We start from the raw sequence: 19,128 nt of genomic DNA, 5'->3' as shown, positions 1-19,128 counted from the left end.
CATTGTAATTTTTTATATAAATAAAACACGAGTGATACTTTAATCCACAAATTTGGAATATCCAGCTGGATATTCCATTCTGGATATTCCAAATTTGTGGATTAAAGTATCACTCGTGTTTTATTTATATATTTTACTTATATGTCATTTCTGCCGTTACGTATTTATTATGACGTAAACGTGTAGAGACGGCGTAACTTGTATTTATTTTATAACACACTTTTTAATTACTCTAAAATAAAAGTGGGATACCATTTTATATAAAGTTGGTAAGAATGTTAGTAGATGTTATGACATATATAAAAAAATATGATAAATGGTTGCACTTACTGAAATCTATGAGAAGTCTGCCATATCCTTGGCGTTGGTAAGGCGGGAGGGTGAGAATGCAGGACACGTTGTAATTCAGTAAGGAATTCTTTTCCTGAAACAAACATGAAAACAAATGCTATTATGGATGTTACACACATTTAGTATCTACTGAAGACGATTTCTACATGGAATATAATTATAACTGTTATATAGTACATATATATTAATTTTTATAACACCCATTTGCAGAAATAGATATTTACTTCGAGTCCATAAAAATAATGAAAACATATCCTTTCATAATTTCACAGAAATTATTATTGCGAATAATATTCGTGCGCCCTCCAACATACCCGTCAGAACTGTTGTTCCTATACACGAAGGTGCTGGATATGAGACAACTGTACCTAAAATAAGCACTTACACACTTCTGGTTGAACAATACGTTAAATAATTAAAATTTATAACCTACTTCTATTATCTATTAAAACAATTAGTAACGAGAAAATGTTTAAAAAGGCCATAAAAAAATGGATAGTGGAGCTAGGTAGAAGTAAAATGGATTATCTCATTCGCCCATACCAATATTGAATCAACTGCTCCACAACTGTATAGCTTGTGTTAGGTTTTTGTTATTTTCATTGTGTATTTTTTTATATGAATAATATAGATGTGCATAAATTCCTTGTTTTTAAAACTGTCTGAATATTTGTTAATTACGTTTGTTTTTTAAGTTAGTCTTCTTTGTTTATTCTCAAATGTAATTTCAAAAAAGTATATTGTTAAGTGTCCTCGGCACGGAAAACCCCAGTGAGGTCACATTATTTTTATTATTAATTATAGTTTGTAAGCGAAAAATATAAATAAAAAAAAATAAAAAAAATAACGAGCAAAATTTCCGTACGAGGTTTTCCCGGAATACGAATTATGTCATACCCAAAACCCGTACGACTTTTGCTTAGAGACATCTCTCATTTATCGCACCGAGAGTGTTCAATATTTTGGAAGAGCGTATTACGCTCTCAAGGACAAAAACTATTTTCAAAAAAGGAGTTAAGGGCTGGATTTTCCTTAGTGGGAGGGATTTGAGTAGGAAACTCCTTGATGAATTTCCGAATGTTTAAGTTTACTGTTTACCATATTGATGTGCCATAAAATAAATGTTTTTTAAAAACTATTTTTTATGTTTCTGATCCTATAATTGTAGTGAAATACTCATGCGTCTGTGTCAAATAATTGCTCTTCCATCTCAACACAGGACTTTTAGTCCCATGGAGTTGGGACTTATATCTCAAATAATGTACAATAAACTTATGTATGTAAATAAAAAAATAAAAAAAGGATATTGTCTTAGTGCGAAGTCAACTCGAATAAAACTCGGTTATATGGTCACCGTATTACAGGACAGATTAAGGACATCGAAAGAGTTCAGCATAAATTTTTGCGTTTTATCAATTTTAAACTAAATATACTGATTTAATGTGTAAAGTACACATACTTAAATAATAATTATTTGAATATACAAACACTAGAAAACAGACTAAAATTAAATGACTCGCCTTTTTATTAAAAGTAATGACATCAATGTTCGATTGTTGTCAACTCATAAATTTTATTGGTGTGCGAGTGCCTGGTCGAGTTACCCGATGTAATATTCTATTCTTCTGCCGTCCACCATCGACCAATTACAGCGCGAATTCACCAGTAGTACGGATGAATGTACATACGAACCAATATGCTAACAACATCGATGTCTAAATTTAAAAATGCAATGTATATGTTCCATATCAAATATAAGTTAATATTCTGTTTATATTGTATTATCTATAATCTATAACCTATTTCCACTATCTATTAAAGCAATTAGTAATGAGAAAATGTTTAAAAAGGCTATAAAAAAATGGATAGTGGAGCTAGGTAGAAGTAAAATGGATTGTCTCATTCGCCCATACCAATGCTGAATCAACTGCTCCACAACTGTATGGCTTATGTTAGGTTTTTGTTGTTTTCATTGTGTGTTTTGTAATATAAATAATATAGATGTATATATTTTTTTTGTTTGAATTCTTTACAAGTTACTTACAATTTGCTTTTTAATTCAATTACTTTTATTATATCCATATAAATTTATTTTTTTCTTTTTTACTGTGTAAAGTTTCACTTTTTATTTTGCATGGCAGTATGCTTCTTATTGTTTCTAAATGTATTGTTTATTTTTTAAATTTTTACGCACTATGTTTGTACTTAACTGTATATTTTTTGTAAATGCCCCTTGGGCGTATTGTAAAATTAAATAAATAAAAAAAATAAAAAATAATAAATACCTTGTTTTTAAAACTGTCTGAATATTTGTTAATTATGTTTGTTTTTTAAGTGAGTCTTCTTTGTTTATTCTCAAATGTAATAAAAAAAACTAAATTGTTAAGCGTCCTCGGCACGGGAAACCCCAGTGAGGTCACATTATTTTTATTATTAATTATAGTTTGTAAGCGAAAAATATGAATAAATAAAATAAAATAAATATTATCAACCTAGCGGCTTTCAACCTATAAACTGTATTTCTTTCATATGTTGGTATTTTATTTGTTTATCTTTTTTTTTCTTCCAACATCTTTTACAATTGTTTTTCTCTTTTACAGCTTTTTTATATTTTTTATACCAGCTATATTTATAAACACTGTTCTATCTTTAATTTCTTTATATTGTATTTTGTTTATATACTCGTGTTTAACATAGCTTTTATGCATGTAAAAGCCTTATGGGCGAGAATATGAAAAAATAATAATAATAATCATCTTACTCTAAACAAATGCAAGGAAAATTCTAGAACCTTAATTGTAAATAATCATTTTAATTCAATTAAACATTATTTTAAAGCCGAAACTTCAGTTAGTTAACGAAAAACTTTATTTTGGTTTCCATTTATATTAAAATATTGTTTATTTTGCAAATAAAGTGATAAGGAGAAACCCGACACGAGTATACTTTTTATGACATTTAATTAAAGATTGTGAAGCAAACTAAGGACCTTTTTTTTTTTCAAAACACGACATTCGCTTGAAAAGTATTTTTTCAGGAGAGGGTTTTTTTGTGATTCGCGTCAAATCGCAAGAACAAACTATGTTTTGAAAAATTACACCTTACAAGCAAACCTGAATGTAATCTAATTGTGAGTTTATAATTATCTTTTATATTTCATAAGCGCCCAATTAAAATTATTGCAATGAGTTGTTAATATATGATTAGCGGTTATTAGCGGATAATTTATAGCGTAAGAATTTGATATTTTTAAAATGCAGTTTTTAGCGAGTTTTGGCAGTTTTTTCCTCCATTCGTCAATTTAGTAATGGCTGTTGTATTCTTAAAAGAAATAAATAAATTATAATTTATAAAATATTAAGGGAGTATCTGTGTCGGTTAGAACCTATATCGGTAAAATCCACTTTAGGTAAAAAAAGTTTTTTAATGCAAAACTATGAAAATATTAGGAATTCGTAGATTGTTTATATCTAAAGTGGAAAAAGATCCAACGTTTTACTATAGTAATTAAAGGATGAAATTAAATTAATTTAACACAAAAATAGGCAACATCCATACCATGTTTTTTTTTCAAAACAAGCAATATCCGATGTGGCCAATCAAAGTGATGCATTTTTTGTGATAAATCGTTGCTTTTGTTTTTATTTTTATTGTAAGTTGAATTTCATTTAAGTGATGACAACCCTTACATGGACAAGAAATGACAGAACTAATAACAATTGGTTTATGTATTCAATAATGAATTTCGTAAAAACTACTTAAATCCACTTAATTATATCAAACTCGGTTAAATCCAAAATAATCTTTTTTTTTAATAAATACTGTTTAATCTCCTATTATTTCATTTATATAAAATAGATTTAAATCGTTCTTGACATCTAGGTCTTGCACTTTTAATAAATTAGTCGAATTGCGATAATTGCGTTGTTTCTAAAAAACAGTTTAGTCGGGATTTGAGCATTTGTCTAATATTATTACGAGTAAAGAAATTTTATTAAGTCTTTGTTAGGTTTTTCTCGTTGCAAATTATTTGTATTTATTTGTCCTGAACGGCAAATCAAACTTCTGTCGACGTAGACAAACTTGGCACACGGATGCAAACGTTCTTTGTCTCTCCAATGTCCTTGGTTCTCCCGACACGAACACGAAGACACGACGAGATGCATTCGCGCATAATTACATGCATCAGTCGCCATCATCCGTTTTATGTATTTATTCCGGTTCCTAATATTAGCCCCTCCGAGTGTGACGACCCGCGGACGAAGTCACCGACTGCAGCATCAGCGCGCAGCGTCCCCTCGACTTGTCCTGATTCATCAAGTTCGCTGTTCCCTCCACCGATGCCCGGTGACTAACCAACAGGATTACGACAAAGAAGTGCAGTGATCTTGTTGCACTCTCGCGTCTAATCTTAGATTCTCTGTTAACGAAGGCATTTTTGTGCATCGACATAGAGACCTTCATTCTCTTTAACAAATTCAACACGAGACATATATTTTTCTCGCATTTTTACATGTGTTTAAATAAGAATTCCACTATAATAAAAATATTACGTTTCTCAAATGACATTTCTTTGTGGGAATACATTTTAGTTACAATAAAAAAAACGTTATGTAGTCATTTTACTTATGAAGTTAAAACCAAATATTTTTATTTTAAATTAATTTATAAACCCTTACGGATTATGACATTTATTTAAAAAAATATATTCATATTAAAGGGTGAACGGTGCACTGAAATCTACTTTGGCAAACAAATGTTTATCGAGGGACGCTAAACTAGCAGTTCACAACGGAGTTCTAGTGCCAACTCTAATATATGGGAGTGAAGTATGGAATTGGAAAAATGATGATGAAAGTAGGTTGAATGCTGTCAAAATGCGATCCTACAGGCGAATGTGTGGTAAAACGATGTATGATAGGTGCACAAATGTCGAGATCCGTGAAGTGTGTAAGGCTGAGACATGCACTATCGACAGAATCAAGAAAGGGGTGCTGCGTTGGTTTGGGAATGTAGAGCGAATGGACAGCGAAAGAACGGCTAAAAGGATCTACGATGCAAATGTTGATGGATGCAGAAAACGAGGAAGACCGAGAAAGACATGGCACAATCAAGTCCATCAAATAATTGAAGATGGACATGTCAAAAGTAGGAATAATCGGCGTGCGTGCATGAGAAGACGTATGAATGTAGAGGAAGCGAGGTCTGTATGCCAAGATAGCGTGTTATGGCGTTCTATCCTCTCTGCTTACCCCTACGGGGAAACGGCGTGATGGTTTGTTTGTTTTTGTTTGTTTATTTATATTTTTTCATTCATACTCTATTATTCGTGATAATATTTTAAACATCTTTTGTTCACAACGGAGTCCTGGTCCCGACCCTGATGTACGGGAGCGAAGTATGGACTTGGAAAAACAGGGATGAAAGTAGGCTGAATGCCGTCGAAATGCGATCTCTCGGGCGAATGTGTGATAAAACTATGTACGATAGATGCACAAATGGTGAGATCCGTAGGTGCATTATGTAAGGCTGAGACAAGCATTATCGACAAAATCCAAAAAGGAGCTCTGCGCTGGTTTGGACGTGTAGAACGAATGGACAGCGAAAGAACGGCTAAGAATATTTACAATGCGAATGTTGATGGATGCAGAAATAGAGGAAGACCGAGAAAGACATGGTGCATGACCAAATCCAACAAACACTCGAAGATGGACATGTCAAAAGTCGGAATAATCGAAGCGCGTGCATGAGAAGATGTATGAATGTAGAGGAAGCGAGATCTGCATGCAGAAATAGAGTGATGTGGCGTTTTATCCCCTCTGCCTACCCTTACGGGGAAACGGCGTGATGGTTAGTTTGTTTTGTAAAGGTTGTCTGAGTCCTTTGTTCACTTCTATCTGGTGGTTAATTGTATAATTTCAATCTCTGGTTTATTCGCATCGACTGTCCTTGTCTCGTTTTAGAATGTTTCATATAATATTGTTCTCATATTCTCGTTTATATCGAGGACATTGTTTCAACACTTATTCTATTTTTTATACAGTTTAGCTCGCTGCTTTACCCAATTAAAATTAAATAGATACCATAGAATTAAAAATAGTCGAGAAACCGCATACGCACAGAAGGCGACTCAACTACTCATAAATGAGTAGATTTACGTTTTGACCCATTAGTTTCTTTGTAGACGTCGCTCAGTACGCAACTCCTGATTTGAATTCAACTATGCCGTGTTGTGTCCTTTTAAAGTGTAGAAATACTGCTAGGATCTTAAAGAAACATAATGCAATCACATTTCATGTGCAATTAGCAAATGAATGTGAATATAACAAATGCATTACTTAAAAATGGATTTATTTTTCCATCTATCAAATTGACGAAGAAACAAAATGCAAATTTCGTTAGTGTTGCCAGGGTAGTAAATTTTTTTACCCTACTTAGCTCATCTAATGAGAGAATGAATGAAAATTGGATCTCGGATTAAACAACTCAGTGGTAGACATTTGACCGACAGTATCTTCAAAGCATCAAATATTATTTAACATGATATAAAAATATCCGTTTTATGTCAAATAAAATTAGTTTTATATTTTAAGTTCAAAGTTCATTAATTCAATTACTCTTATTAAATGACCCTTTACTTATCTACTCTGTTGTGTCAATCAATATTTCCGCGTGCACTATTAAATTTTAGAGAAATAAACAGATTGCTTTTTTTTACCTTATATTTGTGTCATGATTTTTTTTCCCCATTAAGCAACATTACGCTGCGACCTCAGGAATGCGCGCGGCGAAAGTAGGGCATAGTGGGGGAATTATTGGACAAAGTCCGACGCATTCAAATATGATTCTACGCTCCTTTTGGACTATTCTTAATTCTATGGTAAATACATATAATTTGATGTATTCTTAGTAAATTAAATTAAATAACATGTTCAAAAGGTTTCAAAACTTAAAAATGTCATGTCTCAAAAGTTACTTTTTTGACATTCATCCTTCATATCATGCACCCTAAGATTGCAATATTTTCATTCGATTTTCGTAAAAAATATTATCGAATCAACATCGTAAAAAAATGTCCTTTGATCATTGTCCCGCTTCGTTACATTTTTAAGGACATCGGTGTTTCACGTCCAGTGTACCGTTAATTTGTGAATATGGTTAATATCATATAAACTTATTTGAAAATAAAAGGTGTTAATGAAAATCTGAGATAGGATTAACAAGTGGGCGGAATGCACACAAAGGCGTTGCAGACCATAGGATGAGAAGTCGTAGCCATTCCCAGAACAAGGAGTCAAAGCACTCACACGTAAACCTGAGAAACTGGCGGACTATTCAATCGGCCGCTCACAGCCCGTCGATGGACGAGTATTTATTCGGACCCACTAATTAGAGGTTCGGTAAAACCTGACTATCGTCTATCTGTATCATTAGAAGCAAATACTGATAAAATTCCATTTTAGGCTATTGTTTTAGATTTAGACAATAGAAATGAGAAAAATTACGACGCAAAACGCGGAGGAGAAATATTAAAACAAGGCAGAGATAAAATGTTTCAATGAGGAAGTTCAGCTCTAAGGAAAATTGGATATAAAGAATGTATTCTTACACGCGGTAAAAATTAGAGCATTTAAACTATACGGCGAAGTTTCTTGAAAACCAATGAAAAAATAAAAGACTTTAATAAAACCGAACTACTTTGTATTTCGTCACTAGTTCTTCCGAATCAACCAATGATAAGAGAGATGTAATAGATTTCCGGTTTACGGAGTCACTTGACGAATGAGCAGAACTCGTTAAGAAGAGAATCTGAGACGTCACACGCGATGTAATTTAAAAAATACAAAACATTAAAAAAACATAGTGCTGATAATACGATATTTTTTTTATTTGTCTTAGTTGAATAATCTATTAACAAACATTTTTTTTAACTAGTTAACATCCACGTTCTTCAATAGATTTGGATGAAGTGTTAAAATATATTGGAAGAAAAAAAAAAAAAAATTCAAAAAATTCAATGGACATTTCTTAGACATCTTAACTGGAGATGCAGGTATACCGATCTCAATTATATGTCTTCCTGCAAAAAACACCACTTGCTTACTTTAGAAGATCGCCGTCTACTGTTGGACATGGGGGTGCTTCATGACCTACTTAGTGGACGCCTTGATAGTCCGGCTCTTTTGTCGGAGCTATCATTAAATGTCCCCGGCTACCGCACCCGTCACACGTCGAGCTATCTATTTCATGTGCCAGCAGTTCGTACGAACTATGCCCAGAACTCTCCACTTATACGTTTTGTTAGTGAATATAATTTGAACTTTCCCCTTATTGATCCATTTGATTGTAAAAAAATAACATTTAAAATGCGCGTCTTAAAACATACTTTTTTGTCTTATACTTAGTTTCAATAATAAAGTCTTATTTTATCTTATCTTATTTTATTTTATTTTACTATATTTTATCTCTAATTCTTAATATTTTTAATATATTTGTATTTTCGACACTTGACACTTAATATTTGCACATTACAATATTTACACACATGTCCACTCTCATTCCAATATAACACCCACTCACCCACCCTCTCACTCACTTACATTCACACAAACACACTAGTATGTATTGTACGTGTATTTAATGTATTTCTGTGGATATCTGTCATTGGTTTTATTCTCTGTATATTTTATTTGTTGTATTTTTGTTACATATATTACTGTTGATATCCCCAATAAATTAAAAATAAAAAAAAATAATAAAGATAGAAAAAATATAAATAACGTAAAAATTATGCTTTTTGTATTAGATTCAGAGAATAGAAATAAAGAAACACCCGTTGAGGAAAAATTTAATATGGTGGAATTTAATGATCCAAATTCGCAAACATATCTCGATAAAGTATTTTCGCAACAAAGAAAAAAATGATACTGTATGTAATGCTTTAAAAACGTAAGAATAATATAAAAAAACACTTGTACACCGCACAATCCTCAGAACTGAACATCCAGTAAGGAGGATTTATATGTTTTTTTTTTACAAAGTTATAAGTTAAAGAAAAAGATCAACAGGTTAAACGATATAAAATCAAAAACGTATTTTATATTGGTAACAAAAAATATTACACTAAATAAAAATACCCAATCGTTCAATCACTTAATGTTACTAACACGTCAAAAATAATCCGCTGTCGTTGTACCTATTCTAAGCCTTTACTTAATTTTTTTTTATACAGAAATGCGATCTCTCAGGCGAATGTGTGGTAAAACTATGTACGACAGATGCACAAATGTTGAGATCCGTACTTTATGTAAGGCTGGGACAAGCACTATCGACAAAATCAAGAGAGGAGCTCCGCACTGGTTTGGACATATTGAGCGAATGGACAGCGAAAGAACGGCTAAGAATATTTAGGTACAATGCGAATGTTGATGTATGCAGAAAAAGAGGAAGACCGAAAAAAAGACTTGGCATGACCGAATCCAACAAATACTTGAAGATGGACATGTCAAAAGTCTGAAGAATCGGCGCGCGTGCATGAGAAGATGTATGAATGTAGAGAAAGCGAGATATGTATGCAAAGATAGAGTTATGTGGCGTTCTATACTTTCTGCCTACCCTTACGGGGAAACGGCGTGATGGTTTGTTGTTGTTACTTAAATAATATTTTTTTAATAACGTTACAAACTTAATTTCAGTGAGCTTTTTAACGAAAACCCTGTGGTGTGATTTAGCAAATAGCAAGAGCATTCAACTTGCCACGCTATTTCAGACAGCATGCTTAAATAAAACGAACAAAAAAGCAATAATTTACATAAATACAGGACCACCAAAGAGACTGTATCGCTAACATAAGATACAAATACATGCAGTGGATGGAGGAAGAGATATTTGGCCGTGAACGGGTGACCCTGTGGCGGCCAGAATTACTAATGATCAGTGCACCCGCGCACACAACGCCACACAACGCCACACAACGCCACACAAAGCACGTCGTGGAGATGCATCACGAACATAATGCATTAAGACGCCGTTTCTGAAACTGCGGGTCGCGGGGGGGTTTACGGGGGGTAGCAAATTGTCAAAAAATGCGGTACGCATGCGAAAAATCCTATAATCATTTATTGAATTGAATTGCAAGAAAATAATCATAACACATTCACTGGATACAAAAATATATGAATATTTATATACACTATAATATATTATCACAGCAATTATAGTAATACATTGTAATAAAAATAGCTCTCTCTGTGCCACAAGGACGACGAAGACCGGGAAGGCCCAAAATGCGATGGGTGGACTGCATCAGCGCAGATATGACAATGTTGGAAGTGAGGAACTGGAGAGGAAGGGCGGCAGACCGGCAAGAGTGTAGGAGACTCCTGGATTCAGCCAAGGCCCGCCCAGGGCTGTCGAGCTTATGATGATGATTGTAATAAATATAAATAAATAACAAAATTAAACTACTAAAAACATTTATGAACAATTTATTATGTAAATAAAACACGAGTGATACTTTAATCCACAAATTTGGAATATCCAGTGACCGGTTTCATCGCTTTCGCGACATCTTCGAGACTGGTATCTTTATTAAAAAGTTAAATGTATTTATACAGAACAGAGGTAAGGATACATAATTCAAAGTTATATGTAAGTAAATTAAATAAAGTTATTTTTATCTTAAGGATCATTATCGACAAATTTTCTATGGGTTAACTAATGAATGGATATTATGTTATTTTAATGAGTTTAAGTATTTTATTTTATTGTTGGTGTCACTGGATATTCCAAATTTGTGGATTAAAGTATCACTCGTGTTTTATTTACATAATAAATTACAATGAACTTCCATCAAGAATTTTCACTTACAAACTTAAATGTTTTATTTATGAACAAGTTGAAAATTTGAAACAATAATAAGAAAAAAATATAATGTTATATATAAAAGAATACGTGACAAAAAAGTTTTAAAAAAAAAATAATTAATTGGCAACTAACATTTTGTATTCCAAAACCTAAAATCTAAGTAAAGAAAATTACAGACTTGGAAATAATGTATAAATCGAATGAATGAAAAATAGACATTGAATATTGAAGATTGAAGGCAGCATTGAATTTTTATTCTTAGATTTATAACAATATTTTGAATTACATCTTTATCGCTGTTTATGCTTTATTAAGTAAATTCGACAAGCGCCGCCGTAGTTGGTTAGACGGCCAACAGTGAAACTGGAGTCGCGGGTTCGATTGCGCCGGTTGCGAGAAAGAAAAAAACATAAAATATATTTTCTCAACTGGTCTGGGTGTTGTGGTTTATTTTTCATAACCTTATTCCATATCCTCTTTTTCCCATCTGTTGACAAGCCTATAACATAGAGGATTAGCGAGTAATTCTTTTTTTTTACTAAAAAAAAACTGAATAAAACATTTAATTACAGCACTCATGTAATATCAATTTTTTTTTAAAGTTTTTCTATATTCTTAATTTTTTCGGGTGACTCATCGTACAATTTTAAACCCTTGCGCAATACCGTTGTAGACAAATATTGGATTCAACCGAGTATCTGAAATTGAGATGGGGTGATTATTAAGGAAAATGGAAAAATGGAGGTGATTATCACAACGCTTTTACTCGTTCCTTGCACCCAGCACCATACACCCTCACTGAAAAATACTCGCATACTAGACATTAAACAATTTATACCAAACACCTGATTCAGTTAGGTAGATAACGGGTGGAATACACACTGACAAACCAGTCATAATAAAATATATTATATTCTATGCAAAATATGTTACTATGGCATTCTAATATTGAAGAATAAATGCAGCTTTAAAAAAAACAGTTACCTTAACAAAGACGCTTGAATCTTAAAATGTAACTGAGGAACATTCAAATTAATAAATCCAGCACACCCGTCTACATAGATTTGGACAAATTAATTTCTTGATCGCTTTACTAAAAAGATTGAAAAACGACGAATTAAGGTGTATCATTTATTCTCCAAGGGTTTTATCCTTCACGGTCTAGTCTACCCATCATATCACTGGGAAATCTCTGTGGAATAATAAAAACGTTTTCAAAGCGGTTTCGCATAATAACGAGAATTATATTTTTTTAAAAGAACAGTATCTACCAATAAATGATTATAGTCACAAAAATGCCGTATTATTTTTTTGTTTTATTTTTTTAAACTCTTGTTTATTTATAAAAAGAAGGGTTATAAGAATTTTCGACATTTTGTATAAATGGAATTGGAACTACATACTCGAAATGGACTCAATGAAGAAGATCAGTGGTTTTTTTTAATGACTATCAAACTAAGCCAAAAATATAATTTTTCAATTTTTATGTATGGCTAATCAGCGATACATAGCGTTATGATAATGAGCGCTGTGATGTTTTGAAGTTTTGAATTTATAAAATTACTGCGCGTGTGACGTCTCAAGTTCTCTTTTTTTTTTTTTTATTATTTTTTTAATTTTTTTTATTATTATTTTTTTTATTATTTTGTTTATTAAGAAAAACAACAGCAATACAAAAAAATAAACACAACATTATAAAAAAAACATAAAATAAAGCCAAATCAGTTTTCCACATAAATACAATTATAAAAATCCAGTTCAGTTAAATATAATTCATAGAAGTGCATGTGTGCGAGTTTTTTTTTGTGTGTGAGGATGCGTGTGTAAAAAAGTGGAGTGTGGTTTTGGTAGGTATGTGAATATGTGTGTGATTGTATATGGGTGTGAGGGTAGGTTTAAGGACAGGGTAAGTGTGTATTTGATATGAGTGAATAGAAACAATTTAAAATTATAATGTAAAAATATATATATTTTTTTTTTATAACGAAACATAATTTTTTTCAAATAATAGTTTTTTAATTTTGGTTTTTTATTGGTACCTCTTCCGCTTCTTCTCGGTCAGTTCTGCCGATTGGTCAGTTGAACTCCGTAAACAGGAAATCTTTAACAACTCTCTTATCATCGGTTGATTCATATGAACTAGTGACACCGTTTAAAGAAGTTCGTTTTTATTTATTTTTTTCGTACATTTTTAAGAATTTTTACCGTACAATTTAATGCTTGAGTGTTTACCGCGCGTGAGAAAACATCTTGTGTATCCAATTTCCCGTAGGGCTGAAGTGCCTCGTTACAAAAATACTCTGTAAAAATATTTATTTATTTAATATGCATAAAATTTTTACAATAATATAAAGTTGATTTGACTGTCTAACTATGTAAGTAACCATGTTCTAAGACAGCAAAAAAAAATTTTTTTAACTGGCACAACACATTATGTATGTACATTATATGAAAAATAATCGGGTGTGATGGTCAGCGCGTTTGCCTACCATATACCGTTGATATGAAATATTTTTTAAAAAGGGTGTTTTCACACTAGAATATTTGTCTCTGGACTGGTACCTGAAGCGTAAGACTGATCACCATGCAAGAAAAATGATCAAGACACGCGGCGATTGGTGTACCAATCTAGTGCCCTATGCACAATTAAGTGCAAAAAGAGAATGGTGATGAAAAATAGTAAGAGACATTAAAAATAATAATAATAATAAAGAACTTTAAAAATGTATTTGGGCACCTTGATAAATGAACACATGCGTACCAAAACCTTGAGAAAGCTCCAAAAATGACATATAACTGCATTTATAAACAATATTTTAAGTTTGTCCAAATGTTTGTAGACAAGGACTGGATTCAACTCCCTGGGGAGCTGTTTATATTAACATATTACAACAGATATAAGAATGTAGATGCTTGGACTTCTATATTACCTTCTCTTAAATGCATTTATAGCTTGTTCTCTTAAATTTTGGCATTAAAAGAGGTTTGCTAGTATACCGACAACATATTGATAGATAATCTATAATATATTTTTATATTTCTAGATATTTTATCTATAGTCATGTCCAATCTCTGTTTGCAATAAATTTATTTTCATATTTCGTGTTACCAGGGAGAAGTCAAAATCTGCTATTTATCATATCATCTATGAGCAACTTTTGTTTTTATGCCCCAATGTCCAGAATGTGTAGATTAGTCAATTCGTCACACAACTTAAAATTCTTTAGGATAGATCTTCCGGCTTTTCGTACATCTCTTCGCCATTACACAGTGTGGGATGAAGACCGATTGGCATGGGTCAGCTCGAAGTCATATACATAATATGTTGACAATGTTTATGAATATATTGTAGACCATTTTTTTATTACCATTGTTTGTCTTGGCTACAAAGTTTTATGTTATTTTTGTTTAGTTTCTTAGATGTATTTCTTCATATAGCTGTTGTTATTCGCTTAGGCCGTACACATAATAAATATAATAAAACGAAATAAAACTAGCTTCGTTCCCTTCCCACTGTAATCGGGGCCCTGGGCCGCGATTATGAATTCTATCTTCATCTGTACATATCGAGACGGTAAAGTTAACTTCTGTACTAACTCTATCTACCTCGGTATGTTTTACCGACTTGCCATCTCGACGTCGTATGATCGAATCCAACCAATGAATGACCCCGATAGTTGAGTCCGAATTCCTCGCTTAATTAAAATTTAAAATAGCTCTCATTTATATCTTAAATATGCTTCTGTGTTTAAAACTGCCTACTTCAAGGCGTTTATAAACTTCAATAAATCCTAATTCAAGCAAATAATACTCGCTTGAACGTGATTTTTATATGACTTTTGACAATTACCTGGACGGTATGCTAAAAGCATGCCGGTAAGATGGTAAGCTAAAAGATCGACTGTATTCAACTACCGAGCGATAACAAAGCCGGCTCCTTTAACGTCTCGATATGTACACCCAGGAAGATAGTAAATCACATTAAAAAAATTGAATAATCGAATGACTTTTTTAAAGTGGCAACATTTTACACCTATATGCTTTTATATGTTAATAGGGCTGAATCTAGCCACATTATCTGTGCATCTAGGCGTTCGTATTAAAAAATGAAAGTTATTTCAGAATTCGATTCGACTTCAAAATTTACTTATTTCCCTCTCATATATTTAATACGCTTTTAAGAAAAAGTGCTAACCTCAGAACTAAATCGCAATTAAAGGAACGATTGCTCAGTGGAACAATTTTTGGTCACAAAAAAATGACGCCGCGATCGGTTTACGAATGCAGTGAACTCAGTTTTAATTCTCTCATGTTCACGTGACGTAAACTAACTTAATAAATAAATAAATGAATTTATAATATACTCTCTGTATGTAAAAAAAAAAGGTACATATACATAGGAGCGTTACGTACGTCGGGTAGGTGTAGGTACCTAATTGGAGGATTTCCGGTTCCAGGCATGAATGGAATACTTATCCTGTTATGATAATGACGTTACAATACAAACGGCCATTGTAAATTATGTTTATTTATTGCTATTGTATGTGTATTTTTGGTTTCATAGAAACTTGCGCCAAATATGAACGGACCGTAAGAGGAATATGGATTAGCATATTATTACACCGATAAATAAATTATCTTAAGGTGGTTCTAAACGAAAATATGAAACTAATTATTCATAGATGGCGCTTTTATATTTTTTTATTGAAAATGCCATTTTTACGTTTATTTTCGATGGAAATTTTACAAAACTTGGTTGGCGGAAACTTTACACTAAATTAATTGTAACAAATACCATAACAATAAAATATAGGTACTTTTCACAAAATGGTGAACATAACAAAAAAAACTCATCTTATATTTTGTTTTGTACACCATTTTGTGAAAAGGACCGAAATTATATTGTTATGGTATTTGTTACAATCAATATAGTGTAAGGTTTCCGCAAACCAAGTTTTGTAAAATTTACATTGAAAAAAAACGTAAAAATTGCATTTTTCAATAAAAAATTATCTATGAATATTTTCGTTCAGCATCACCTTAAGACGTTTGCCGCACGCAATAACTAAATGTGATTTTTCTCGAGCCTAGGTGTTCTGAGCTGTAAAGAAGAAATATCACACACCACGAATACCGATAAAAACATGTGAAATGGATTTTGAAAAATTAATTATATCTTCAAAATCAATGTTACTATTGTGGAGAAAGGTTTTCATACATAATTTTTTAAATAAAATTGTTAAATGTATCTTAACCATAACGCGACATGTTTGGCCTTGACAATAATTGTGATGCCGAGATTCGTAACGATGTCCTATTTAAATTTAAACGGTCACAAACAAAGTTCAAAAGTTAACCGAATCGTAATGTATTAGGGGCGTGGCCAATGCAATGAACGGTTTTTGCGGGAATTTAAAATTATAAATTTAAAAATGTTGTTTATGCTACTAATAAGTGCAAAAAAAAAATTACTTGACCGTATTTCATAGACCCTTGATAATTTATAACTGTAAAAGATAAAACGTGAAATATCCCCTGCTATCCGCAGTGGTGAATATGTTGTCGTAAAATGACACAAATAAAGATAATTAAAGAGTAAAGTGACACAAATGAAGATTAACTTTTGTAAATTGCATAATTTAAAATATTTAGACTTACAAATTTGGCACGATTTAATACGAAACTGATTTTTGGAGTAGCGGACGATCGGTGTAAGATCGATGGCAAGGAACCCCACTTCAGAACAATTTGATTTATACTTTAATAAATTATTATAAGTATACTTCATACATAAACAAAGGCGATAATATTTGTTCGTAGTTTTATTCCACTTTTTAAAGACTGAACAATTTAATGAACCCAGATATTTCCTAAATTTTGTGAAATGTAAAATTTCTAAATTTGTCCGGTAAAAACAATAGTCGTAAAAACATATAGGGACAAAATCTCAAACTATCTGTTCCACTCAGATATATCTTAGATATTATTACTTTTGAATAAATATTGAGATTTACACAGTATGTTGCTTAATAGCAACATTTTGCATTTAAAGGTTAGCGGGGTTAAACGATTAAAATAGCAATACGGCCCCTAATCGGCAAATGAAAACTAATACTGAAGATACGGGAAGAAATCATATATATTTTTTTTACCTTTTGCATAATTTGTCTAAAGCGACAACACTATATAGATCTGATTAAAAATAATAATGTAATTGATTCTCCATCGCGATGTCATTAAAATATCAATTTGATTGGATTGCGAAAAATTGTATTCTATTTCGAATGTATGTATTTTCTCTTTCTGGGACTAATTTATTGAATGCATTTGTATTCGGCAAACCAGTCCATCGGAAATGATTTGATCAGCAGAAGTGCCACTTAAAATTCCGAGCAATGAAGAGCTGATTCAACATAATATGATGAATAACTGGTAGGAACCAAATTTCCCGATGCTCTAGAATAGCGTATGCACGACCGCAAAAGTGGACCAATCAGCATGCAGATACCCCATTGCAGATGCCGCGTCATCTGTGACGTCAGAGACCGTCACACGGCCTGTGTGACGTCACCCCCGACTGGTGTCAATCGACAACATCCTGTTCTGTCGCATAGATAGAACTAACTGATCCTTATCTCGTTCAAAGTTCCACTACGTACAGTACGTACCTAACAATAAGCAGACACTTCAATGTTGATCTTTTGAACACTAGAATCAGGCGGGACCTACCTGTATACATATTTTTTTCAAATAACGTGTTGGCTATTCAAAAAAATGTGTCCACTTTGATTCCCGCTGTGGTACGAATTGCGTGGGCATGCGGTGGGCATAGTATACTAGAAAGATACACTATTAACTATTATTTTAATCAACAAATAAACTGGGTCACAATTACTCATATGAATTATTTAGATCAAATTTCGCTATACTGAATAAGTGCCTTGTCAAGACCAATATGACATGTTTCCACAAGACTCATGCATTGATTTCAATATTGAGAACGAGCACTGGAAATGGCACCAATAATTTCTAACGAGTAAAAATTAACAACGTTTTGAGTTTGTTCAAATTTTGTAGACAAGGACTGGATACAATCCCCCAGGGAGCTGTTAATATTAACGTATTACAACAGAGATGAAGAACATTTAAAAGAAGGTTATTTAGAAGTCTAAGCATCTACATGGCTTATGAAATATCATTGGCTGATTTAAGTGGCCACTTCACACACTGTGTTACATTCACCATTCTGCCTATATTTGAACATTTATATTCCTTAGATTCTTCCATCTGTTGATGTCTGTGAAGTTAAATAACTAAAACTTAGAACTAAACCCCACTTCACCTGTTTATCTGAGAGAGCTCTTCCAACCTTTATCATAAATCACAACATGGACCATCTCTCCGTTCTAGTAACATGAAAACCCTTTTAATACCCCTTCACCGCTCTAATTTTCATGCCCTCTCTTTCACAGTAGTAGCTGTTCGATTGTGGAATAATATACCCACTAATGTTAGAGACGCCTTCTTTATTTAAATTAAAATCAAGATTGAAATGTTACTATCTAAATGTTTGAGTTGTTCCTTTCTCCTCCTTTCTTTCCCATCACATCTCCTCTCCTCTCTTCATACTTCATAGTATAGTGTAAATTTGTAGTTAATTTTTGTTTTTAATTTTTGTGTAAAATTATAAGATTCTCCACAATTACCTAGAATACATATGTCCATGTACTTATAATTTTCTCAAACTGAACGGTTTGGGTGTAGGAAGAAATTGCATTTAGGCAATATGCTCGCCCTTATATGTATATATATATTGTATATGTATATAAAGTGTTAAATAAATAAATAAATAATAATACCTTTACTGATGCGGGTGAGATTCATCTGAATAAATTATTTCATCTACATACT

General features: G+C 32.3%; 1 protein-coding gene across 1 annotated transcript in view; it reads right to left on the bottom strand.

Moving 5' to 3' along the window:
- Nucleotides 1-330: 330 nt before the first annotated feature.
- The window catches only part of LOC148282067 (uncharacterized), a gene marked incomplete at its 3' end in the record, with an annotated part of 104,399 nt that continues 85,601 nt past the window's right edge, over nucleotides 331-19,128 (bottom strand). The window contains exon 9 of the mRNA XM_088225673.1: nucleotides 331-424. Within this exon, the coding sequence (XP_088081799.1) occupies nucleotides 331-424 (94 nt within the window). The remainder of the gene's footprint in view (nucleotides 425-19,128) is intronic.

The sequence above is a fragment of the Micrasema longulum genome, unplaced genomic scaffold (assembly GCF_059751315.1).
Source record: "Micrasema longulum isolate JH-2025_06_02 unplaced genomic scaffold, ASM5975131v1 h1tg000381l, whole genome shotgun sequence".
NCBI classification, from domain to species: Eukaryota; Metazoa; Arthropoda; class Insecta; order Trichoptera; family Brachycentridae; genus Micrasema; species Micrasema longulum.
This window is presented reverse-complemented; position numbering and strand designations above follow the sequence as displayed.